Raw genomic sequence first — 26,914 nt, forward strand, 5'->3', positions numbered from 1 at the left:
TGGAGAGATGAGCACCCAGGGGAGGGACACAGGCTGAGGTTCTGGGGCAGGTGACAAGGAAGAGGAGCTGGGGTGACCCCTCCTCTCCAAGCTGCACAAAGCCTGTCTTTGCTGGTGGCACTGACTCCCCAGATGCAGTGTGTGACAGACCTGACACCTCTCTATACTGTGAGCAACCCCGGGGCTGGGGCGTTGGGCCCCGCGTGCTCAGCAGAGCCCCTGGCCCAGGTGTGCCAAACGAACGAATGAATGAATGAATGAGTGCATGCATGAGGCAGGTATTCCCCCCACCAGCACTAAACATGCATCACGACTGACAAGAAGCTGCTGCTGCCACTAGGAGCAGCCAGGGCAGAGCCCTCCAGGTCCTTGCAGGACCCTCCGCTGCATCACAGGGGCCGTGTCACGGCTGACCCTGCCTTCATCCAGAGCAGGCCGCTGTGGGGAGCCCTCAGCACTTCCTGCCAAGCTCACGGAGCTGCACTCTGCAGGCCTCCGGTACGGAGAAAAATCCACGTTTCAGGTAGAATTTATACCGGAAGCTTCCAGATGCCTTTTAGAAAAATGGGTCATCTAGGGCCACGGTGTGATTTTCCTGGAAAACTGCTACTGTGCAGTGACAGGAGCATTTTCCAGGATGTAAAGTCATCGAAACGGAGCGCTGAGGATGGGCCTAGATGCCATCTTTGTGGCGAGAAGACCTCTCATTTACTGTTCCTTAGGTTAGGTTCTGAAGACTGAATAATAGGGTATACCCCAATCAACGCTGGCAAGATTTCAAGATTGGGTCTACTGTACCACAGCCACGCTTCTAAACAGAGCACTGAAGTTGGGACCACGTTTTCCCTCCTCCAACATCCTTCCAGCCTTATCAGCTTCCAATCAGAGCTGTTTCCACCAAACCAATCCGCATACAGTTCCTAGTTCATGCCTTGTCCAGGCCTCTGGGTCTTTGCTTGTGCTGCCTTTTCCCAGCCCTGCATCGCCAATACTCATTTATATCTTCCTTTTGCCCTGCCTCTTAGTGCATCTCTTCTAGGGACTTTCCAGAACATTCCACTTTAGGTTGGAGAGCACTTCCCTGCTCTATCCTGCCTCAGTCCCCTAAATAAATGGCATTTTCTATGTATCATATATGTGTTTGCTGAGCCTCGATCTGCAGTGGGAAATGTAAGATATGCAAAATTCAAACTTTATTGCAGAAAATTCAAACATACCTTCATTTACTATGAAAGTCTCAGATTTCAACTGTGCTAATGAAATGGCAATTAGGAGCATTAATTCATTAACCAGCTCACTGTCCTTCCTTGGAATAAGCGTTAAAATGGATAAATGCTGGACTTTTTAGAGCTTGTGCAAAAATACAAACCTCTTTAAAATGACAGCTGTACTTTAGTGACGAACTACTCCACACATGCGATATATGAGAATTAAATCAGACATCAAAGTATAGCTTCTGGATAAACTCGAACGGCACCCGAGTTTCGAGGCTTTGTCAGCTTACCTTTGTTTTTTTGTCATCGCTTCCACTCCCATCTCTGCCTTTACTGACCATGCGAGCTGATAAAATAGAAAATGAAAATGTATGTTACACCCCATGTTCGCAGTTTACAGCAAGAGCCAGATGTTGAGCTGAGTTTCTCTGGAATCAGTGCAACGTGTTTTGTTTAGTTTGCAGGTGGGTGTGGTGGCAACCACGCTGATTTTCTTTTCCCTCGCATCTGTTAGGTCTTGCATTGTTAGTATCAACACAGCAAACTGGGGTCTGGTTGGAGCGACCCGGTGAGAGGGGGCAGCAGGCTGGCCGAGGGTGGGGACATGCAGAGGGGCCTCAGCAGAAACAGTTAGGGGCACAGGTTGGCAAGGCGGCTGTCTAAGGAGGCGAGGCTGGCCTCACACTGCAGACCCCCCCAACCAACTCCCTCCCCACTTCTAACAAGGTCAGTACCACCAGCTGGGGACAGCCCCGCTCCAAGAGGGAAGTTGAGGCAGTTCCTGCACCAGGGCTGGGGGCGGCTCAGCCAGGCTCCGGCCTCCTTCAGGCTCCTCCCTGCTCACGTCATTGCCCAGGAATCAGGGTGGGTGAGTTTTCCTCTCCACCTAGTAGCCAGGCCCAGCCTTGGTTTTCCATGAGGTTCCTAGTCCTAGACCCTGCTCACCCTCTGGGGCCTTTGTGGGGTCTGACTGGAGCCGCCTCCGATGCCCCTGCCCACTGCTGCCAGCTTGCCAGTGGTCCTGATGTCCCCCTCCCTGGACCTTCTCACGCTGACCCTCCGCCCCCATACCTGGTCACCTGCCACCAGAATAGGTGAGGCCAGACAGAGCCTGCCCCTCACCAGTGGGGCTTCAGCCGCCAGCCCCAGCGGCTCTCAGACAAGCCCAGTCCACCCCGATCCAGCCTGGTGGGTCCTCTCACCACCTACAGGTCCTCGGAAGGGGGGACAATGGCACCCCCAAACCTCCAAGTCCTGTTCCCCTGAATTAGCTACGAACTAGTTACCTTCAAACATCGCACAGATAACACCTGGATTCAAGAACCAAACCACTGACAGCTCGTGTGTTTAGAAGTCACACCCCCTGGTGAAAGGAATCTGCTAACTCGGTTACCGGCATCACCTCGAACTCACCCTTGCCTTCCACTCACATTAATTTTTGAAACGTGTTTACGGGTTTTCTTCCTTGGATTTGATGCCATATGCCCCCTGCCTCAAGGACACTGGGGCCCCTTGCAGCTTCTCGCTGGCTACCTGTAGACTGGATTTCTAGACTCAACAGCACTGATGAACTAGCCCAGAGGTTTTCAATCTTCACTGTGTACCAGAGTCATCTGGAGAGGTTGATAAAATAGAGATTCCGGGCTCACCCCCAACTCTGATTCTGTCAGCCTAAGGTGGGGCCAAGGAATCTGCATTTTAGTGAGTCCCACAGGGATTGACTCACATGTCCCTTCCTTTGGCCAAATCAACCAGCATCATCATGTCACAACAAAAGCACCTGGCAGATCAGCATTTCCCGAACTGAAGTACCAGGAGAAGGGAGCAGGTGGGGCTTGAATCAATTTGGGGAGTTTGTACTATTTACCCTTCTTGGAGGGTTGCAATGTGCATTAGTACATTCAAAACTCTGACAAGTCCTGTAGCGGCAAAACCTGTTTAACTTTGTTTAGTCTGTTTTTTCCAAACTTACTGGCTCATGGGATTGCTTTTTTTCCCTCGACGTATGTATTAACATCCAGCAGACCAGCATTCAATAATGCACCATTTCAGAAAACAGAGTAAACTGTCAAGTCACAGCTATTTGTCCCCTACTATCTTGGAATTTAGGAGATTTTAAACTAGGATATATGATTACTTTTCCATCTTAAATTTTAAATATAGATATTCATTTACCTACAAAAGTTTGACATTTTCCTTGATGGGTAGAGTCTAATCAAATTTTAACAGATTCAGAGCTCAAGTAGCATCAACTTCTGGGTCCCACAACTAATTCTAAAATGCTAAAAGTCCTAAAGATATGGATGTGTGCAACCTGGGGACATGAGGCCTCCCCTGGGATATAAATTGTCCCGTCCCTGACAGGACACACAGTGGCCATCCTCACCACTCTCCCACCTTGGTCCCTGCCACAGGGACCAAGTGCTTTGGACAAGAAAGACTTTGTTTCTGTTCATCATCTCTCTTGCTGTAAGGCAGGGCAGGGTGGGGTGGGGGGTGTCCGGCCAAAGGCTCAGCTTGGGCCCTTGGCCATTTCCAAATGCTGGTGTGTGTGCATGTGTGTGTGTGTGCACGAGTGTGTGTGTGTGTCTCTGTGTGGGTGTGTGGCCTGCTGCTTGGCATGTGCTGTGCACCCACCGGAGAAGAAGACATGCAAGCTCCCTCTGGGTCTCTGTGCTAGAAGACACACTCCAGCACCTTCCAGAAGCCACTGGGGTGTATGGGACAGAGTGTGTGGATTCCCACCTGACTCTATCACTTACTACTCGTTGACCTTCGGCAAGTTACCTTAGCTCTCTGACCCTCAGTTTCCTCGTCTCCAAAGTGGGGCTAATTATGCTGCCTTGGGAGGGTTATGAGGATTCTAGGCAATGACGTTAAGGCACTTAATAAATCCTCAAAAACGGGAGCAGCTGTTCTCTCTGTGGCGTGCAGTGCACCAGCTTCCCCTGGGCTGAGGACCGCTGTGGATAAACCAAGTGGCCAAAGAACAGGGCAGAAAGCACCGGGGTGTTGGCGGCATGCAAAACGGTGGCAAGCGTGAGGGGGCACGGGCTGCCCGAGCCCGAGGGGCAGGAGGGTGAGCAGCAGCGGCCCGGGTGGCAGGGTTCAGTGGCTCTCCCTCGGCCCCTCGGAAGCAGCAGGTGTCAAGGAGCGGCCGGAAGCTCAGTGGTGATGCCCGGGGCCTGGGTGGCACAAGGGGTCCCCAAAGGAGCGAGGGAGCCCAAGACACAGACCTTTGAGCTGCGGGACTCGGCTGACGGGCTTCCCTGGCAGACCCACCGCAGGCTGCTTTGCAGACGGCTCCAGAAGGTCGGCGTCTCCTGCATCCTCTCTCCCAGAGGGGCTCTGGGCCTCGTGCTCCTCTCCAGGGGCCCCCGGAAGCATGGCCCCTTCCAAATCCAACCCAGATCTGTCCTGTTCCTTCTGCACATTGGTTCTGATTTCCACTTGGAAGGTGAACTCAGGCAGAGAATCCGGCCCTTCTGCCGTGGACCCTGCACTGGGCACATCAGGCTCCGAGACCCAGGTCTCCACGGGAACTTTGGAGAGGAAATCGACAGGGAGGGGGACGGCTCCCTCAGCTGGGAAACTGGGCATGCCAGTGGCTCCTCTGGAGGCTGCAGGGGGTGGTGGCCCGCCCCGGGTGTGGGAGTGCGGCAGACTCGGGGAGCTCTGGAAGGGAGGGGAGTCTTGGAGTGAGGACTCGTCGATGTCGCGGTCTTCATCAATTTCCGCGTGGCCCCCCGGCCTCTCTTTGCCCTGGTCACCCTTCAGAGCTGGCCCCTCCTGCTGCAGGTGCTGGATCCGTAGCAGTTCAGGGCAGCGGCAGCTTCGCTCTGCGTCCTTGGGTTCTGTCCCTGAAGGCTGGTGTGTGGCTTCTCTGGGGCCTGCAGGCAGGTTGGAAGCCCCAGACATGTCCGACCCATGCTGGTGGGTCAGACCCGGGGCCCTTGGGTCCTTGGCCTCACCTCCATGGTGCCCTGGCTCCCTGAGGAAGCTTTCCTGGGCAACCTTGACACTCTCAGGCTCCATTTGGATATATCCAGGAGAGGTGGGCTTCAGAAAGGCCACACCCTCCTTGGCCCACTCCCCATCTTTAGGTCCCCACTCCTGGCATGGCTCCTGAGGGTCTCCCCTTAGAGGAGCCATTGGGCAGATAGGATGATGCTGAGGAAGGAGAGAGACCCCTGGGGCGGGGGCTCCTGGCTGTTTCTCTCCAAGAGGCAGCACTGAAACCCCAGAAGCTTCTCTTCTGTGTCCAGGGTGGGCCTGAGAGCTAAGCTCCTGGGCCAGGGGTCCCAGCCCCTCAGTCACCTCCCTCTGCTGGGCCGGGACTCTCGACTCCTCTGGGTTTGAAGAGGCAGTGGTGGCAAAAGGTTAGCAAGGGCACATTCATTGTTTAAGAGAGGGAACATCACTCTTGAAATAAGAAAAGGACATTTAAACGGCATCACTATTGCACATAACAAAGGAAGAGGAGCGCATGCTCTGGGCTCATCCTTGGTGATTTGTTTGCACAGAATGAAAGGTCTCTTGGTCTATCTGCTACAGACTCGCTGGATGAAGCTGGGGGAGGACCTGTGCTCTCTGGACCTAGTTTTCTCATAGATAAAAGGAGGCTTGGGCCTGGTGGTCCCCAAGGCCCGTCCCAGTGCTGGGGCAATTCCCCTGCCTCTTGGTGGGCTCTGGTTAGGTCTAAGGCATGTCAGCTATTCCAGGGCTGTCTGTCTTGGCTTAATCCACAGGGCTACAGAAACTTCTACCCCTTTCCAGGGGCTTGGGAGCAAGACTTTGAGCCTCCTGAAGATTCTGGCCTGTTGGATGGGCCTGGCTTGGGTGCAAAAAGGATACCCTTTCTTCTCCCCCTGTTTCTGGCAAATGAGACCAGAGGGTGCTCAGAAACAACCCCTGCCTCAAGCCTGTCCTCTGAGATATTTGGAAAATCCAAATTCTGTCATTGCAGATTGAGTCTTTACTTCACTAACGGACCTACCATAAAATTCCCCCAAACAGAACCACAATCAGATTTATCTGGGTCATTGGGCATGGGGGGCTTTGCTTTAGGTGAGGTAGGACATTGTGGCAGTTCAGAGCTCTGCATGACAAAGGCATGGCCTTCGGGGCCTCAGCTTTAATCTGGTCATGCCATTTGCTCACCCCACCCAGGCTGATGGAGGACACACTCCATAGTTCTCTGGTTCTTTCGTGTGACATTCACGTGATTCACTCTTTAACGTATCCGACTGTGTACTAAGGACAGGAGAGTTAGGCTTTTTGGTTCTCCTAATAAGCACCTTTTATTTTTTAACACCCAACCCTTCAAATATCCCACTAGTCCCAAGAGAATGACCCACACAACTCCCCTTCCCTCCGCTAAAGAAAACCTACACCTCGGAAGGATTCAGGGGCTTGGGAAAGGAAGAGAGTTGGACGACATGAGGGGAGGGAGGAGGGAGGACATTTGTGTGTCCACACACGTGTGTAGTTGTGCACACTCAGGTAACACGTGGACCCACCCTGCTCTCCCCAACCCAATCCGAGTGAGTGTGGTGGCTGCTGATTCATGACCAAGGAGCCCGGCACGGCTCTGCTTCACCTCTCGCCCTTACTCCGGGCTGCGAGCTCACTGTCTAACTCACTCTGTGTTCCCAGCATCCACAACTGAGCCTGCCACACAGCAGGTGACCAACAAATGTATCCTCCGTGGATCAACCAGTGCCAGGAAAATGTACTGATTTCTGCTTTTCACAGGCTCTCCAGGGGCCTTACGGGGGCCCCCAATCAACTGACCGGAAAAACAGTCTACACAACAGAAATCCAGGAAACAAACACAAGCAAGACACCACTCTGAGCAGGCGCCTCCATGGCCGTGACTTCTTTCCAGCCTACCAGCTCATCAGACTGGAGGCAACGGAGCTGCCCGTCAGCACCCCACCCGACAGGCCACGTCTCCACTGCCTTCTGGAAAAATCCTTCCTCCTAGAGTTCCCTAGAAATTGCTCTTGACTAGGATATTACTGTACTCTGATATACTACAAGACTTTAAAAGCACCTCATTAAAAAGAGACAAAGGCCCCAAACATAAATAGCAAACCGATCTTGAAGAGTCATCAATATACGATTGTACAGTGTGTGTGTGTGTGTTTGTGCTGATCAATGAGGTCATGAATGAAATCGTATTGTACTCCTGGAGGAAGGAGCCAGGCGGGGAGACTGTCCTACTCATTTCTCAGGATATGATGAAGCCCAGAGGTAACCAAGTATCTGGGAAAGCACAGTGTGATGGCCTCAGGAGTCCACACAAACAGTCACCTCCCCCTCAGGAGACCTGGCCCAGGGACGCTTCTGGACGAAAGGGCTAAGGGCGACTCTGCTCTCACAGTGAGCAGGAGCCGGGTTAGCCTTTCCTGTGTCTTACATTTGGCATCTTGCAGTTCCATCCTGAAATATCTTTTCTATCTTAGGTAGGAATAGAGGTTGCCAAAGCTTTTTCTTCTGCCGTAGGAAAGCAATGAATGATTCAAGATGTGTGCTTTTGTTCACACATCTCTTCCCAAATCTGAATGTTTTAGTACAAAATACACTGCAGGCCTTTGGCAAATAGAGTTTGTTTGTGGATCACCAGAGTGTCTGAATTTCATATGAGGGAATCACACTTGGCAATTTGGACCAATTTGCTCCAATCAAGGCATTAAACATTGGGCGTGGAGACAGAACCTCCGCGAATCATGGATTTGGTGCCGATTTTCCCATGCAGATGCGAACCCGATGTTCCCCTTTACACTTTTATGGGTCCTGGCTACTGTCTGAAAATTTTAAAATTCAGTTGAGCACAAAGGGAAAATTTCCAGAAAAGAAGTTGGTCTGATCTTTTTGTTAAGTGAAATATGTTTTAGGGACATGATGATGGAACCTGCAATAAAAAATCTGTAGAAAAACCTCAAATTCACTTCTTTTTATGGAAATAAATGATCATTTCCAGAGTTTATAGTTTATTAGAAGCTCCTAATTTTACCTCAGCAGGAAAGCATGACCCAAAAGAAGCATGTGTCAGCATTCTAGTTATTTAATCTACCAACTGAGATCCCCTACACCATTTCACGTTCATATCCCTAATATTTTTTTGAAGTTCTTTGTCAGCCTAAGAACAAAAACAAGTGTTTCCATGCCATGTAAGATGAGAAACATTAGCCCATTATGTTGTAGCAACCCCTTTGGGAACAAAATTGTGTAGTTAGGCCTCAAAATATCCTCAGTGAGACACTTCAGGCCTAGAATCTTCTTGAAACCAGATGGCAACAAGCAGAGGTGCTAAACACTGGACAAATACCATAACATTTTTTGGAGAAAAGAACAATGTCTTCCCAGCTCTTTTGCAATCTAGAAGGTTCCACATTATATAGTAGGCTCTTGAGTTTATTTATCCAGCAAATGATAGAAAACAGACCCAACCCATGTATCTGTATTGAAGGCCCCCCTCTTCCTAAGATAAGGAATCTTAAAGATTTTTAAATTAGTTCCTGAAATAGTTACAATAAATGATTTTAGAAAGCTCCTTTTCTTGAACACAACACTTTTGGTCTCTGAGAAGAAAATCACAATGAGGTCTGAAGGTTGCACTGAAGAAAATTTAAAAGAAATAGCTTGGTGGTGATTTGGTTGAGGCCATGCGCCCAGAAGAGGCCAGAGGGCAGCCCACAGGGAAAATTCCCCATCGGTCATATCTGCTTTTCTGTTGGACATTCATTCTCAACTCTCCAGGCTGGACAAGCCCAGCTTCTTTCAGGACACTAGGAACAGTCTTAGGAAAAAATGGGTAGGGCTCTTTATCTAAGTAGCTCACCTTTGATAAGAACCAACCCCCCAAACTCTTCTGTGCTTGACCCCTGAATTAGGTCTCAGGTATAAATTCTCTGTTCAGGGTGGATCCCAGCTGAGTGTTCCCATCGCCCTCCTCCCCAATCCCCAAATCATGGTGGCAACTTCAGTCCACTGACCTTGCGTCACGTGGCCGGCTGCTTGGTCCTCCAGGCTAGGGGTGTCTCCAATACCTGCTTCTTCAGCTGTTTGATGCGTCAGCCAATGAAGAAGATAAAAGCAAAGACAGTTACTGTTTGCTAGAAACAGGGCTTTCGATATCTCCCGGCAATTTTTTTCCTAAAACATTCACGAAACGCACATCTTGAAGGTGCCAGGGTACTGCACCTCTGGCTTCTCTGCAAGTGTCTTTGTTGGGATGTTGATTAAAGAGTTTGCTAAACAAAACCCAAACACTTTACAAGACCTTCTCATCTGTGGGTTCCGGGTCCTGAGTCCCTCACTCAACAAAGACACAGAGGGTGGGAGAGATCAGAGAAGCAGTTTGCAGCTGAGACCGCAGTGCGCGGTGGCCGGGGCCACCCTCTGAGGACTGCCTGCCGGTGGCTGGCTCAGCTGCTTCTCGCCCAGACCTGTTAAGAGGCTCCAGCAATGACTCAATATCTACACCTATAACAGAAACACCAAGTTACCACCACCAGCTGGCACAGGCCCACCCTAGAGAGCAAGGATGAGGGAAAAGGACTCTCTGACCTGCTGGACGGCCATGCCAGAGCCTCATAAATACCCACCCAGTTGGCTGTCAGAGGGCAGCTGTGAGGCGGGTGGTAGAGGGCAGCCGTGGTGGGCTCAGGAAGCTCGCCATTCATCAGCTCCTGGGCACGGACACTCTCCAGATCCCCCACAAGCCTGCAGGTCCATATGCCCACGAGTCTAATGGTGACAGCTCCATGAGTCGCCATTTGACAATGGCCCTGAGCAAGTGTTGGGCTGATTGTCAAGAAGGCAGAGCCCCAAGTACAGACTGGGTCTGAATTTCTGACAAGATTATGGAAGAAAGGCTCAAAGTGACAGCAAGTCCAGCTAAATGGCCACAGACTCAAGACAGAGGACATGAGGAGGCATTCCAGGAAAACATTACTGTGATGGTCCTGGGACAGACAACCCGCTTTCACGTGCCATTGCTGAGGTGCATATCCTGGCCCTGATGCGAGTCAGAAAATGGAGGCTGTGACACTGCCCAAACACCCCTCGACCCAATTAGGGAGGCGTTCAGAGAAGCAAAGGGAGTGGGGACGCATGACAATGGTGGGGCCATCCCCTCACAGGCCTGTCTGCATCTCATGGGAATATTTTACAAGGAACCAGGAAGACTCCATGGTCCCCCAGCAAGGCAGGGATCCCTGCAGTGGGGTGGCCACATGGCAGGTCTAACTGGATGTTAAACTGGAAGTTTCACGGAGGCATCAAGATATAGTCAATAGGAAATGTCAAAATGAGGTGAAAAATGAAGGTGCATATTGTCGAAGTAAATAGCTGAAAAAATGTTAACCCAGCTCCAAAAACTCCCCACCACACTGAGGGTGTTACAGGGTTGAAGGGTTGAGCTGGTGGGGTGAGGAGAGGCATCTGGAGGACGATTCCTTTGGAGAGAGCAGCGTAGGGACCATGAGTTTCTCCCAAGCTGGGGTGGGGGCTGGGGTGGCGACAAGTCCCCTCCAATTTCAATCCCAGTGAAAGGGCTTCAAGGCACCACGTGGAAAGCCTGACTGTCTTCTACAGTTTTAGGGGATACAGCGGGAATGCTGTTGGAATTCCACCCAGGAAAACCAGAAGGTGAGAGATGGGCCATCCCTGCTTTGGTGGCAGAGCAAAGGCATGCTGCTCAGCCCTGGGTCAGCCTGCAGCGCCAAAGCTCATTTGGGTAAAGAATGCCCACGTTTCCCTGATATGGACACAGACTAGAGAGAGCACGGGGCACCCCGGGTCCTGTCCAATAGGGCCACTAAGGGACAAGCAGACCTCAGCAGAGTGGAGGCTGAAAGTAGAGCTTCAGATTCCAAGAGGCTGAGGAAAGAGCAAATGTCTGCCAGAATAAAGTGCAGGGGAAGGGTCTTCAAGTGAAGATAACTGTAGATGGGGGGAAGGAAGGTTCTGGAAGAACTCCTCAAAAGTTTTGCAAGAGTCGACTTTAAACACCTGTTAAGTGCAGAGGGTGTGAAGAAACTTTCTGTCCCCTCTCCCCTCTCCCTGGAGGGGAAAGGCCACACCTCTGGGCGAACTTAAGAGCTTTGACTGCTGCATGGGACAGGACATCCTAATGGTCATTTTCAGACCGTGTTGTGCGACTTATGGAGACTGGAGTACTTTTGATTCTCCAGGAGTGATGGCAAAGTCAAGAGTCGGCCAGAGCCTTCATTCTGGGGAGGGGAAGAACTTACCACACTCAGTAACTCACAAAGGGACAGTGGGAGACAGAAATAAAGCTACTCGTGACCTCATCCCACGAGGCTGTTCCATGGCCTTCAAAAGACCCTCATGGCTCAGATGCTGAGGAGTTCCACCTCAGAAGGCTTTGCTCTGGCGGCAGAAAGAAATGCACCACCAAGGAGGTGGGGGTGCGGCCCAGGCCTTCCCAGGGGGGTCCTCAGCACATGGTGCCCTGAGGAAATGCCACGGGCTTCCCAATGGCCGTGGTGAGCATCATCTCCAGGAAGGAAGGGAGGTCGGGGGTCATTTCTCGCTCACCATTGAAATCCTGCCCGGTGCTCTCCTGCCTTTCTCGCTGAGCAGCCGGGCGCCCTCCAAATCACAAGCCCAGGGCTAGACTCTTTATGTAAAGCCCAGGAAAGAGGACGTGAAGGAAGTGACATCAAGAGCCCAAGGCCAGTAGGCTGGCAGCTCTCCCCAAGCCCCCCACCCTGAGCCCAGCGCTATTTCTGGGCAGTGTCCTGTCTGACCTATTCCCCATCATCCCTGATGAGGACAGTCTTGTCACGCCTGTTCTAGCAGATACGTTTGAAAAGGTGACAGGGTCCTAGAAGTGGATGTGAGACCACACTTCTGAACTCCTCAGGGACCGCCCAGTTAAGATATTCAAAAGGTGTGGTTCAGGCCTCTGGAGCTTGCTGCCAGCTCAGGGAGCTCCTGGGGGTAAAGCACCCCCTTGCAGGTGACCCGCCACTAGGCGGAGCTGGAGAGAAGGGGACTGATGTCGGGTGTGAGGAAGGCCAGCTTCGCCCTCCCCAGCCTGCCTCGCAGAACCCTGCTCGGTGGAGAGCTCTCCGGAGCTGACATGCAGACCGAGGCAAGGAGAGAAGAGTCCAGAAGGTTCTGCACCCTCCGGGAGGCTGCGGGGAGGAGCCCCGGAAGCGACGGGGCCTCGGGGCCTCCTGCACCTGCCACCGCAAGACCCCCAGAAGCCGGCGTCCCCCCACATGCCTGCCCCGCTCGGCCAGCAGATCACCCCCGCGCGCCCACCCCGGAGCGGGGGAGCCGGGGCACCCCGCAGGGCCGTCTCCCAGGCCGTCGCGGGGCCCTGCGCCCGGCTCGCTCCCCGGGGGGTCCCCTCACCTGTGGTTCCCTCGGGGATGTCCGCGTGGGGCTGGGCGGCAGCCTGCTCGCTGGGGGCTCTCTCGTCCACTAGGGGCGCCGTGACGTCTGGAAACCGCCAAGAAAGCCCTCAGCCGGGCGGGGGGAAGGAGAGGACCCGGCCGCATGCAAAGAGCCACACCACGAGCGGCCCGCAGCCGGCTCCCCGGGAAGCTCGCGGAGATTCTGTTGGCGTGGGACGGCTCAGGAAACGCCCGTCCCATCCGCCAGGAAAGCCGGGGATCGGGCATCGGGGATCGCCCCCACGTGAACAATGCAGCGAGAGAGACTGCTGGGGATGGTCTCAGGCATTTTTAAAGAAGAAATATTGAAACCCAGATGACTGCTCCCTAGCGTTTCGTTCACAAGGCAGCGCAGGAGGACAGGGTTGAGACTAAGGCAGCTGGGCCGTGAGGCTCTGTGTTTCTTCCGCTGCAAAGTGGGGGCGTCACCTCCAGGTGACTTCCAAGGCTGCTTCCAGTTCTGACCGCCCCCTCCCCAAGCCCATGGCCCATGACTAAAAAGCAGAGTCCCCTGCATGGCAAAGAACAGGCCCCGTCTGTCCAGAGTGAGGTCCTTGATGACAGGCCTGCAAGCGGGTCCACCTTCAGAGCAGAGGCAGGAAGGTAGAGTTCTACCACCAGGAGTTGCTGTCAGTCTCTCATCAAGGTGAACACTTCCAAATTGGCATTCCTCCCTGAGCAATGCCCTGGCACACTCCCAGGCCGTGCTTGGCAAACATAAGGAGTCGTCAGCTTTGAAAGCCTTCCAAGAGCCAAAGTCAATTTAGTTCAGGGAAGTCCATTTTTATTTGTGTTTGTCTCAGGTGCAGGAAGGGTAGCCAATAGAGCCCAGCCCCAGCGGTGCCCCCTTCCCTGTGGGGTGAGAGATGAAGCTCTGGGGGCCCACACATGTTGGTTGAAGATTCTTCCAGAATAATGCTGATGGTGGCACCAAGAACCATGATCGGGGAGGCTGACATGAGATCAGGCAACAGCGTCACAGGGCTTTCTCAGGGCGGTAGGCAACTTGCAAAACTGTCCTAACAAGATCAGCAGGAAACATCTTGCATTACTTGCTCTAAGAGGGAGAGCAAAGAGGAATTGGCCTGAATATTCTCCTCACCAGGCTGAGAACCTCGGGGGAAAGGGCCGAGCCTGCTACATCCTCCATGACACACCATTATACCAAGACAGCCAATTTCTGAATTAATCCAGAGGTGGAGGCCTGGGAGATGCTGGGCCCAGGCTTGCACCCTGTGACACAGCATCTGATATAATGGGCAGGCCCTGGAGAAGTGTTGAGAATGGGACCTCAAAATTCCTCAGGGAAGAGGGAGAGATGAAGGGGTGGATGCTGTAAGCTGGTGACTCAAAAGCCATTCTCGACTCCCTTTTCGTTTGCTTTCTTCTACTAACAAGGTGGAAAAGCACAGTGCCCAATGTTCCAGCCTCCCTTGCAGCCGAGGGTGGCCCGAGACCCAGCTCTGGACCATAGGACATAAGTGGAAGTCTGCCAAGTTGGGTTTTCAGGCAAACTCCTGCTTTCCTAATAAAAAGGGGACAGAGTTGGTTGTCAGGGCCTTTTTGGCCACTTTGCTTTGCTACTTTCTTCGTGCTTCCAAGGCAGATATGATGCCTGGAAGTGTGCAGCCATCTTGCAACCATGAGGCAACAATCCAACCTATTAAGGATGTCAGGAGATAAAGACAGAAGAGCATCCGATGGCACTGGGGAGATACTGCCCAAGTCCAGACATCTTATTACGTGAGACAAAGAAACCTTTTCATATATATGCCTGGTTAGTTGAGTTTTTTTGTTACTTACAGTGAAATGTAGTCTTGACAGATACAGATGGGAAGCAAGAGAAGATGGTCAAAATCAGGACCTTCAGAAAATGCATGAGGAGCTTTATGATAACCCAAACACCAAATGTTGGGAGAAGATAGAAGAAGGAACAAACACTGTGGCCAAAGACTAGAGGCTCAGACCAAGTTCAGAGCCCAAGACATGAAGGATACTAAACCAAGACTGGCCCCAAGAGTGGGCTTGACATGTTCACTGACCTGCCCCTTCCCTCAGCCAAACTGCCGCCCTTGGACTGGGTGGTCCATGAACGAAGAGCGAGGTGGGGGCTTCTGAAGGGCTTTAGCGGGGCTGATGGATACAGCGCAGGGACTTTGTGGTACTGTGCTTGGGGCCTGCCCTAACACGGATCCCAGCCCCTTCAAGGTCACTACCTCCAAAGCACAGCCATGATGGAGGGTGCCCACACCTGGCACCTGCGAGCGAGGCATCAAAGCAGGGCTTAGTTCCTGCAACTTTCTGGGGCCTGAGCCCCTCCCCATCCTGCAAAGCATCAGAAGCATCTCTCTTGTGGGAGATGGCGGGGGAAGTAGCAGCAAACGCAGCCAGGAAGGGTGGCACAGAGGGGCTCGAAGCATGGCTAAGCGCAGGCTGGAGGCAGGGAGGAGCTGTTTAAATGAAGCAGTGAGAGAAGGGAGGCCCCACCTTCGGCCGTCGGAGTGCTCTTAGCATCAGAGGTTTCAGAGCCCAGTTCCTCAGATCCATCGTCGGCAGGGGTCTGCAGGGGAGATTCTGGAACATACACAATGAGCCCTGAGAATGGCTGCCTCTCCCCACGCCCTCTTTCAACCTTAGGAGGAACTCGGGATCTGAAAATCACCCAGCTTGGAACCCAGATGGCTGGAATGATAAAACCACAAAGGGACTGATCCCACCCCACCCAAACACGACCACGTCCCCACCCCAAGGCCATCAGACAAAGTTGCAGGTGAGAAAGAGAGAAATTGCCTTTTTCATCTGTAGTGGTTCCAATGGAGTCAGAGGCTGTTATATTTAATACTAAAAAGCTAAGCCATAATGAACCTGCTGCTTTGTCTTTCCTCATGGAGATAATAACGAGTGATCATTGCCATTAATTAATGACAAATAGACACTGGAAAACACTCAGAGCTCCAACTCCTTCCTCTGAAAAGGAAGCAGTGTGGGGCAGGCACAGTGCCTGTTTCTACATGGACATTCGGTGCATGTCTGGACTTCACTCAGCTCCTCGCATAGAAAGATCTCCAGGTACTGATGAGCAAGCCATGAGTTACATTTGAAATGTCAGCCGTGGTTTGCTACAGAAAACTGTACTTTCAGAAGCCTGGGTGAGAGAGGCCCAAATGACCAAAAGTGGCCGACAGCCATGCCCTCACCACGAAGGTCCTTGGTAAGGTGGCTTTGGTTTAACAGAAATGAGGAACTCTGCCTCCTCCTCCTGCAAGGACTGAACTGTCCCCTCTCCTGTGGCACCTTGGCTGCCAGGAATCGATCTGCCCTGGTCATTTACAGGGCTATCAATACTTCACTCAGTATCCCAGGACCCAGTGAGCCAAGGTCTTAAAATCTAGGTAAATACTTCTTGAGACTCACTGTGTACAGAGTCGAGTACCAGGTGCTTGAAACAAAATGCTTAGATGACAGCCTGCCCTTTGGAAGCACCCAGTCTAATGGGGGAGAAAGGATGAACTCACGAAGAAAAGGACTTGAGAATCCAGGTGTACCACTGCATGTGCAGGGCCAGCCGAGACTGTCTTCGTGAAGGTCTCCTAATGGGAAGTTACAGTCCACAGAGTGATGGGCTGAGCGCCAAGATGTCTGGGTTCAAGTCCCAGGACCACCTTTTTCTAATTGGGTAGGATTGGATTTGCCTCTCAAGACCTCAGTTTCTTCTTTTATAAAACAGTTGAGATGACATCAGCTCTACTTGCTTCCTCCCAGAGCTGATGGGAGGATCCCAGGAGTGAATTGTTGGTGAAAGAACTTTGCATACCATAAGGATTTATTCTTGCAGTTCCAGTTCTCATAGACTTGAAGGAGCCACGTGTTTTAGAGGCAATCCTTGGCTTCCCTCTGCAGCTCAGCCCCACCTGGACTGTTATCAGAAGAACCATCACAGTAAGTCATGGCTCACACTACTCTGACCAGATGGATGATGGGTGGGAGGATGGATGGATGGATGAGAGGTTGGATGGATGGATGGATAGATGGATGGATGAGAGATTGGATGGATGGATGGATGGATGGATGGATGGATGGATGAGAGGATGGATGGATGGATGATTGGATGGATTGATGGATGGATGGATGAGAGGTTGGATGGATGGATGGATGGATGGATGGGAGGATGAATGGATGAATGAATGATGGATGGATGGATGGATAGATGGATGGATGGATCGATGGATGGATCAATGGATAGATGGATGGATGAGAGGTTGGATGGATGGATGGATGGATGAGTGGATGGATGGATGGATGGATGGATAGACGGATGGATGGATGGATGGATGGATGGATGAGAGGATGGATGGATGGATGAGTGGATGGATGGATGGATGAGAGGTTGGATGGATGGATGGATGGGAGGATGAATGGATGAATGAATGATGGATAGATGGATGGATGGATGGATGGATCGATGGATGGATCAATGGATAGATGGATGGATGAGAGGTTGGATGGATGGATAGATGGATGAGTGGATGGATGGATGGATAGATGGATGGATGGATGAGAGGTTGGATGGATGGATGAGAAGATGGACGGATGGAAGGATGGATGGATGGATGGATGGAAGGAAGATGATCAGATAATAACATGAAGAGCTCTTGTCCGAGTTTCCGGGCCCTTTTCCAGAATCTCTCAGTTATCTCTTTTCCCTAAGCTTCTCCTCTGACTGGTCCTCCCCATCCTCTCCTCACCTCTCTAACCTACACCCTTTGTCCCCCAGGCCCTTCTCTGTCCTCTCTCTTCTCCAAAGCAGCTCTGCATACCCAAAAAGGCCTCTCCAGTCTTCCAAGAGGTGTCTCGGCAACCACATCAAGGCCCCACCAGATTAAAAGGCAATCTGTGTGATAGAAATTCCTCACTCCTTATGCATCTGTTGGCTGAACAGGTTTCCGCTGCTGCTGAACTGCTCTATTCATGACTTAGATTGACTCTGCAAGGCAGGGATGTAGACTTCGGCCTCTGGGATCAGGCCAATGGGGGCCCAAATCCTGATTTTACCACCTGCCAGCTCTGTGGCTCTGGGAAAGTTACCCAACCTCCCTCGGCCCCAGTTTTCTCTCCCTGTAAAAAGGGCTGCTGTGAGCATGAAACTGCTTGGAGCTTATTTAAAGCACTTAGCACTGAGCCTGACATGCGAGAAGCTGCCACTAAGTGCTGATGATAACTGTGCGGCTGTTATTATGCTGCCTTGGCTAAGGGGCCCAGGAGAGCACTGCTCCCCAGGAGGACCATGAGTGGTTTTTGAAGGTGCTGATAATGGAGGTGGTGATGGCGATGGAGGCACCAAGTGGGAGTCTGAGAGCTCCTGGGCAAGTAGCTGACCCTGAACTGGATGGACGGATGGGCTCTAGTCATCTGAAGAAAAGTTTGGCATCACCTCATCAGCACAGCCTGTAGGAAAGCAGCACCCCAATAAGCACATGGGGACTTCCAGTCTGGAAACTGCAGACAGGTGCTCAGTGCACAGCCTGCTGGGGGCCTACCATGTCCCTTCTCCCGCCCTCCTTGGGAACGGGGCCCAGATTTGACTCAGGATGCTGCTGGGCCCGGCTGAAAGGCCACACGTTCCAGCCTCCTGTGCAGGCTGGGGCAGCCGATGAGACCTCAGAGGAAGTCCTTGGACAGGACATCCAGGAAATATCTGCAAAGGGGGCCAACTCGCTGGCAGGAGCACCATGCGCCCATCACCCCCTCCTCCTCTCCCAGTGGCCTTTCTGAACTATGAGACACCTTGAAGTTGGAAGCCACATGCTCAGGATGGCCACAGGCAGGGGTGGGGGGTGGGGGCGGCTGGGCACCCCCCCACCCATGCAACACGGGGCCTCACACCAGCCCTGACTGTCCCCACTCAATTTCAATTATGTGAAAGTAGTAAACCCCTATATCTGGTTTATGGCTCTATTTGGAGGCTTCTTTTTATATATACTCAGTCACACTTCCCAGTGATGCAGCTTCTGTAAAATGATGGGGAGGGCGGGGAGGAGAGACCAGGAAGACACCGATCAGCCCCCACAGCGGAAGATTTGGGTCAGTGAATGGTGCTTCTTGTCCTCCTCCCTAAATGTGGGGCTGGCCTGGGCTCTGTCCTTGATTCACTGCTTGCTCCTGCACTTCCTCCCTGAGAAGCCAGCCTCTCACAGTGTCACCCAGTGTCTCGGTGCAGAGCTGCCTCCCCCAGCCTGTCCCCCAAGCCCAGCTCCCGGGCTGGGGTCCACGGGTCTCGGCCTGAGGGCACACCCACCCTCTCTCACTGGGCTCGCCAGAAACAAAACCTGCATCTGCCCCTCTCTCCCTGCTCCAACTCCTGCCACACCTTTCTGTACTTTAATTTTTTACATGTTTTTTAAATTTTATTTTTTATACACAGTACCACCATTCTCAGTACCCCTAAACAGGATGGAGATCTTCCTGGACCCAAGCCTTTGGAGACACCCATTCGTCCCACCTGGACCACCTCCCACCCATCCACATCTCCTGAAATCCCACCTGCCTTGCTTGGTCCTGCTCAAGCTCCACCTGCACCCTGAAGCCATCCCACCCTCACCATTGCCCAGACTCCCCCTCTGAACCTCTAGAGCCCGAGTCTCCACTGCACCTGGGGTAGTTATCCTCTCCCCCACCCGCCTGCTGAGAATGGTCTGCCCCTTTCTCACCCTCACCTCAAGTCTGTAACCTCCTGGAGGGAGAGGTCCTCGCCTCGCGTCCCCCACAGGGCCTGGCAGAGCCTTGCCCATGGCACCACCTGTCTTGTTAAAATAAATGCCTTAAGGCAGGGGTCAACACACCTTTTCCATAAAGGGCCAGTGTGTAAATATTTTCAGCTTTGTGCACCCTAAGACCTCTGTCACAACCACTCTATTCCACCATTGTTGCATGAGAGCCATAGACAACTGGTAAAAGAATGCACATGGCTGTGTTCCAATAAATTTTTATTATGGGCATTGAAATTTGAATGTCACATAGTTTCCACATGTCATGAAGTATTGTCTTTCTTTTGATTTTTTGTTTTCCCGAACCATATGAAAAACTGTCCTCAGCTGATGAGCTATACAAAGACAGACTGGGGGCCAGGATAGGGCTGTGGGCCATAGTTTGCTGACCCTTGCTTTAAGAAATGGCTCTTGTCCCTCAACGGATGAGAGGACGAAGGGAAGCAGGTAGAGAGGCCAACAGGGCTGCTGCTGCAAAAATAAGGTTTGTGCCATAAAGAGGAATGATATTCTGATCCATGCTACAGCATGGATGAGCCTTGAAGACATCATGTGAGTGAAATAAGCCAGACACAGAAAGACAAATACAGTATGATTCCAATTATATGAAATATCTAGAACAGACAAATTCATAGAGACAGAAAGTGGATTAGAGGTTACCAGGGGCTGGAGGGAGGGAGGGTTTATGTTTGACGGGAACAGGGTTTCTGCTGGGGTGATGAAAAGATTTGGTAATGGATGGGAGTGAAGTAGCGTAATGTGAATGTGACTAATGCTGCTGAATGTTCACATGGAAGTGGCTAAAATGGGAAGTCTGTGTTGTATATATGTTACCACAATAAAAGTTTTTTAAAAATCAAAGTTTGTGGTGAGGAGGTTGGACCAGGGTGAAGTGGAGGGTGGGGTAGAGGACTCCCAGGCCATTGGATATTAGCCGATGGGAGCATCATGGACATGAGAGAGAAACTAGGAATGGTCCAAGGCTGTGAGCACGGAGCTCAGCTCTGACCCGCTAGGTTTCGGCATGGACGGGGCATACAGTGGGGATGTCCCGTGGCCAGCCAGGGATAGGTGTCCAGAGGTGGGATTCAGGTGCCACCCATGGCTGGCCAAAGCCACAGCCACAGGCTGAGGAGCATTCTAGAGCAAGTGACTGTAGGTGGAGGACCCAGTCCTGAGGCACCAAAGGGTGAAGGGAAAGGGAAGGCAGAGTTTTGGGTAAAGAAGATGCTGCAAATGCCTGTGAAATAGGAGAACCACAAGAGAACAGGGTATGCTCATCTGAAAGGATCATGAGCTGCATCCTAGATAGACCCAGACCTGCCCCCGGCTCTGATCCCCCAGGGTCTCCATCACACCCAGAAATGCAAACCAGCATTTCGTGGCTTCACAAAAGCCTCTCTGCTTGGGCTGGGGGCAGCCTGAGAGTCAGTTTCAGGTGGGTGGAGGTGAGTAAGGGTTGGTTCTGTGCATGAAGCAGAATTCTGAGATGAAAAAGGCAAGTGGTGTTCCAGTGCACTGCAAGATCAGGCATGCTGCACCCTTTGCCAAAACATGGCCCCTTGACACCCATCCTTGGCCGCACCCATCCAGTGTAAGAACAGCTAATTCTCAATCAGCTTCCAGCATGCACCCAGCTCCCCAGTCCTGGAGCTTGCAGGAAAGAAAACCTGCAACTGCCTCAAGAAGTCTTTGAAGAAGCATCATGCAGTCTGTCTTCTGGGTTTTGTTATCATTAAATGGTTTTGACTGTCAGGCTGCAGGAATGTATGGGAGTGAAGGATTCCAAGCAGATTTGACTTGGCAAAACTCCTCTCCCCCAGTCTGCCCTGCATTGTCCTTGTTAAAGTCGGTGGAGGGAAAGAAGAAAGGAGGGGGCCTCTTTGGAATGCCTTATCTGGAAGCTATAACAAGGTAATCATTAACAACTATTAATTCATCAGGGTGCATTATTTTGTAAGTTAACCAACTTTCACCCACTTTACAGCTTTCTGTATCCAGTGCTTTTCCAACTTTTAGTATTTTACTTGTGGTTTCTTGTTATTCAAAATAGTCTTCTGTCATGTATCTGAAATGCTGCTAGTAAAGATGACACCTTCCACCAAGTCAAATCCTGTCACTCCCCATATAAAAATAACTCATTCTAAATTCCCAGTAGTGAGAGCTAACTTGAGAATTATGAAAATCTCTGAGGCATCACTTGCTTTCTTGGGAAGTGGTTTTTGGAGGTAAACAAATGAACTTAAAATGCTTTCCTTTCACAGCATTTTCAATAAGGTTAGCAATTTTAAATTTGCATAATATATACAGATCATATATATATTTAGCATAGAATTCTAATCATTTTATATTAAAGAATCGAGGAGTGTTAGCAAAAACATTTAAGGTAACACTGAAACAAAATAACTTGGTAAACTTGTTCTTACTTTAAAAATTAAATTTAGTTTCTCTTTCAAAACTTAAATGCTCTTTTTTCCAGATTTTAAGTTAACTTTTAAATTTTAAAACAGTTTTATATTTACAGAAAAACTATGAAGATAGTACTGAGAACTCCCATATACCCACACCCAGTTTCCCTTATCTTACATTATGGTATAGTTATTGCAGCACATTATATATAAAATGTTTTTTCTTTTTAAAATGTTTTATTTTGAAATAATTTCAGTCTTACCAAAAAAAAGTAGCAAAAATTGTACAAAGAGTTCTCTGATACTCTTTACCCAGGTTCCCTAAATGTTAATGTCTTATATTACCTTAGTTTGATGATCAAACCCAGGAAATTAACCTCGATACACAATATTAATTGATCTACAGACCTTATTTAAATTTCACCCAGGCCCACTAATGTCCTTTTCTAGGCCACGATCCATCCAGGATCCCACATGACATTTAGATCTCATGTCTCCTTAGCCTCCTCTAATAAGGGACAATGGCTTGTCTGTCTTTGTCTTTCATGACTTGAGCATATTTGAAGAGTATTGGCCAGTTACTTTGTAGGAAGTACAATATTTTTTAACTTCAGTTTTAAACCAGGTTACCCTGCCTCTAAATACAGTGTCGTTTTTCATCGGCACAATTCATATAGGGCAGAATGCAGCATGTGCAATTCTAACTCGGATTGCACCCCTGAGAGTTTAGTTACTGAAATTCCAAGGGGACTTGTTGAAAGCACGACAAGGGCAAACACAGCCCACGTGGAGCTGGAGACACGGTTCTGACCTAGCAGCGCCACATACTAGCAATGTGATCTTAGAGAAGTCACTTAACTTCCGGAAACTCCCTTCGTCACCTGCAAACTGGGCAAGTAGCATCTGCCCTGCTTACTTCCTGGTTGCTGTAAGGATCATCCAAGACGTTGGTGGTGAAAGGCCTTTGCCAACAGTAAAGCTCCAGAAAAAGGGCCCAGTCATCATTTTAAGGTAGCTCCCTTGTAAGTAGGGTGACCATGTCCTTTATCATCCAAATCAGGACACTTGAAAGTGGTAGCAGTTCTGTGACTATTGACACAGGACAAGCATGCATGGGCTTGTGGGCCCAGCATCCTCTGCAGCCAGGGAGGAAGTGTTGGGGCCCCAATCCTAATCCTCCAGCCTCCCAGGGAGGGGGCAGGGAGAAAGCGGGAATCACAGCTGACCTTTTGGGTTGAGCCCACAGCGCTGCCCTGCCCTCACTTAACACATCCTAGGTGTACAGGTGGAGAGAGAAAGGGGGAGGGATTGCAGGGAGCTGGGAGGGAGGGAGGAAGAAAAGACAGCTGGAAAAAGAGAAAGGGGGGGAGGGAGAAAGAGAAGGAAAGATGGAAAAGGAGAGAGTGTGCAAGGAGAGAAAGAGGGAGGAAGGGACTGAGAGGGATCAGCTGCCCTCAGAGGGGAGCTGAAATTTAGCAACATTGGCTTGATCCAAGCTACCATCTGGGAAAGATCAGAAAGCCCATTTCTTATCACCCTTTGGTGTCTGACACCAGGCAAAGGGATGTTTGGGCAGACTGGGCTGATTTGGGCTTGGCTGGAGCATGTATCTCCCCCTAGTTCCCCCTAACCTAGAACTTCCCTGGGAAGAGCATGCCCACTCCTTCCTTCACCTCCCTCCGACTTGGAACCCACTTTCCTAATTCCCAAACTCCTTTTAACCCAGAGAGTTCCCTACTTAAACACACAGAGACAGACAGAAATCAGCCTTCGAAACAGGGACCCCTGCAAGGTGTCCTTGAAACCTCTCCAAGGTCAGAATGGCTGCTCTCCATGCACGAAAGCTGGCAGGGATGCTTCTCAGACCCAGTGACCTCCCCCGTGACCTGGCCTCCTCCAAGGAATCTTCTGGATAGATATTCCGGGAAGAGGCCACTACCCACCTTGGTGCTCCATGACCTCCATCCACCACCCCACATCCCAGGCTGCAACATGATTTATTATTTTTAGCACAAAAAGAGAAACGTCAGCTGTTTGCCATTTTTTCTCCTTAGATGTGGGTCTGGAGGGCAGGGACCGTGTCCTTCTCCCACAGGGGCTGCACCGTGCACCCCCCGAAGAGCAGTGGACACCAGCGATGCCGTGGGGAGAAGAGTCTCTCACAGACCAACCCGCGGGCCAGCGTGGTGCTCCCTGTATCAACTCAGGCCGGCCACGGCCACGGGGAGCGGGAGAGAGGGGGCTCTGTGCCCCAACAGCTCCTGGCACATGGTGGTCAGACAGCAAAACGAAGCATTCCTTCAGTATGGTTGGGATGGGGCCGTGCCAGTTTGGCCAAAAGACTATCACAGAATATTTAGAGGTTGATACAGCTTATTAATTTGGGCGCATTAAGAATCCCAGAGCTACTCAACTCCTCCCAAGTAAGGACCAGATAGGCCTGATTTAAAGAAGAGATAAGAATGTAGAAAGCCATTTAGTTTGCATGCTAATGGTACTGCTGATTTATAGGTTAACAGGTGTGGCTAACGACTCAGGAGAGCCCCAGTATTTTTAGGGTGACAAGGCCTCCACACTCTTCATCCACTACATTCGCTCATTTGGCAAATCTGTTTTGGAAAGGCAAAGTTTCAAATAACCTCACATTAACCCGAGTTAATGACGTTTCACGCTCCTGACAATCCCACACAATGAAACCAATTTCAAACTCCTTTAACAATCTGGATGCACACCCTTCCTGCCAACCCTTTCCCAAGCGAGTGGGTTGGCTGCGATCCCCAAGGCGCCCACTAACCTTTCAGGCCGTGGTCCCTGTCCCCCTCGTGGTCTTGCAGCGGGGTGTAGGCCCCCTGAGAGGGGAGATCTTTCCTCTCCCCCACCCCGTACGCCCCGGGGTGATCTTCCATCGTGTCGGACTCCTGGCGCGGCTCAGCCATCCTGGTTCAAGGCTCACCTGGGGAAGGAAGACGGTTGGGTGAGGGCTGCGATGTCCTGAGCAGGGCTTGGGGGTGGGATGCGGATCAGGGAGAAGGAGGCGCCCCCTCCCCCAGCTCACAGAAGGCAAGATCTCCGCCTATCCCCCACCCCCCACAGCCCGCATGCCCAGCCTCGTCCTGCGCCCCATCCCAGCAGAAGCGCGCTTGTAATTCGCCAGCATCTTCTCAGTCCCTGTTCAAAACCGCCAGGTAAGGCAGGTCCCGCCAGCCGGACCTATTATTTCCAGCCAAGAGCTCTTTCCACTTCATTAGAAAATAAATGCTGCCTAGAAGTTTGATCATTTTTTAATGGAGAGGGCAGGACCAAACAGAAGAGGGAGGGCAACAGCAGGGCATTCCTGGTGAGGAAAATGAGGCCCCGAGAGTTAAAGGGATTGTTCAATCACCGGCAACTGAACAGCAAAACCAGCTCTTGCCCCCAGTCCTGACTCCCCCGGCTCCGAGCTCAATGCGCCCCCTGGCGGTCGGGGCCGTGCGTTCAGAGGGGGCGGGGAGGGGGCTGAGTCCCAAACAGGCTGTGTGTGTGTGTGTGTGTCTGTGTGTGTGTGTGTGTCTGTGTGTGTGTGTGTGTGTGTGTGTGTGTGTGTGTGTGTGTGTGTGTGGAAACTGTCATTTACTTGAACTTTGTCCTCATCATTATTGAAAATATCTACTTGCTTATTTTTAATGCAATTTTATTGAGATACATTCACACACCATACAATCATCTAAAGTGTACAGTTGTTCCCACTATCATCATATAGTTGTGCATTCATCACCACAATCAACTTTTGAACATTTTCATTACTCCAAAAAATAAAACTAAAAATAAGAATAAAAATAAAAAAGAACACCCAAAACATCTCATACTACTTTTCCCCCTCTATTATTCATTTACTTTTTGTCCCCCTTCTTTCTACTTATCTGTCCATACACTGGATAAAGGGTGTGTGAGCCACGAGGTTTTCACAATCACACAGTCACACCATATAAGCTACATGGTTATACAATCATCTTCAAGAATCAAGGACACTGGATTGCAGTTCAACAGTTTTAGGTATTTCCTTCTAGCTATTCTAATACACTAAAAACTAAAAAAGGATATCTATATAATGCATAAGAATAACCTCCAGAATGACCTCTCAACTCCATTTGAGCCCTCTCAGCCACTGAAACTTTATTGTAATTTCTCTTCCCCCTTTTGGTCCAGGAGGCTTTCTCAATCCCACGATGCCGGATCCAGACTCATCGCCAGGAGTCATGTCCCACGTTGCCAGGAAGATTTACACCCCTGGGAGTCATGTCCCATGTAGGGGGGAGGGCAGTGAGTTCACCTGCCAAGTTGGCTTATTATTAGAGAGGGGCCACATTTAAGCAACAAAAGAGGTTCTCTGGGGGTGACTCTTAGGCACAATTATAAGTAGGCTTAGCCTCTCCTTTGCAGTAACAGGCTTCATAAGGGCAAGCCCCAAGATCAAGGGCTCAGCCTTCTAAATTGGTAGTCACCAATGTTTGCAGGAATATAAGGAATTCGTCAGGTGAGGAAATTTAACATCTCCACTAATGTCCTTTTCTAGGCCAGGATCCATCCAGGATCCCACATGACATTTAGATCTCGTGTCTCCTTAGCCTCCTCTAATCGGGAACAGTTCCTTGTCTGCTTTGTCTTTCATGATTTTAGCTTATCCCTGGGAGTCATGTCCCACATAGGGGGGAGGGTAGTGAGTTTACCTGCTACTTATTTTTAAAATAACTCATTGCTTTTGAATTTCTGGGCTTTTAAGTATGCCATTTTGCTCTGGCTCCTGCTGCTTTGTTCTGCCACATTATTTTACATTTTTATCCTTGTGATCTAAGCCTCATTTCTTTCATTTTGGCATTTTCCTTTTAAATTCTCTATTTATCTCATATTGCTTATTTTCTATTTATTTTTATCTTTTAATTCACCCCCCTCCCCCATTCTAGTTACTTTCACTTCCTCCCTTTACACTTTTATAATTTTTTGGTCTTGATTTTTCATTCTTACCCTTTGAAAATGTCAACTATGTTTTGATTTATTTCACATCCTTATACTGTTTCATTATTTTTACTTTTAATTTTTTAATCCCAGATTTATTT

At 50.5% G+C, this 26,914-nt stretch overlaps 1 protein-coding gene across 16 annotated transcripts in view; it reads right to left on the reverse strand.

Moving 5' to 3' along the window:
• MAPT (microtubule associated protein tau) overlaps positions 1-26,914 on the reverse strand; it is a 110,351-nt gene that overhangs the window by 25,471 nt on the left and 57,966 nt on the right. For 5 of the 16 annotated variants that reach the window (XM_037808062.1, XM_037808061.1, XM_037808066.1 and 2 more), the window contains 5 exons: positions 24,616-24,774; positions 15,137-15,223; positions 9,215-9,280; positions 4,451-5,563; positions 1,505-1,560 (listed from right to left, as the gene is read on the reverse strand). In XM_037808062.1, the coding sequence (XP_037663990.1) occupies positions 1,505-1,560; positions 4,451-5,563; positions 9,215-9,280; positions 15,137-15,223; positions 24,616-24,757 (1,464 nt within the window). In that variant the 5' untranslated portion in view covers positions 24,758-24,774. Of the gene's footprint in view, positions 1-1,504; positions 1,561-4,450; positions 5,564-9,214; positions 9,281-12,608; positions 12,696-15,136; positions 15,224-24,615; positions 24,775-26,914 lie in introns of all 16 variants that reach the window. The other 11 variants (XM_037808070.1, XM_037808073.1, XM_037808071.1 and 8 more) reach the window with 7 other exon arrangements.

Source organism: Choloepus didactylus, chromosome 18 (genome assembly GCF_015220235.1).
Source record: "Choloepus didactylus isolate mChoDid1 chromosome 18, mChoDid1.pri, whole genome shotgun sequence".
NCBI classification, from domain to species: Eukaryota; Metazoa; Chordata; class Mammalia; order Pilosa; family Megalonychidae; genus Choloepus; species Choloepus didactylus.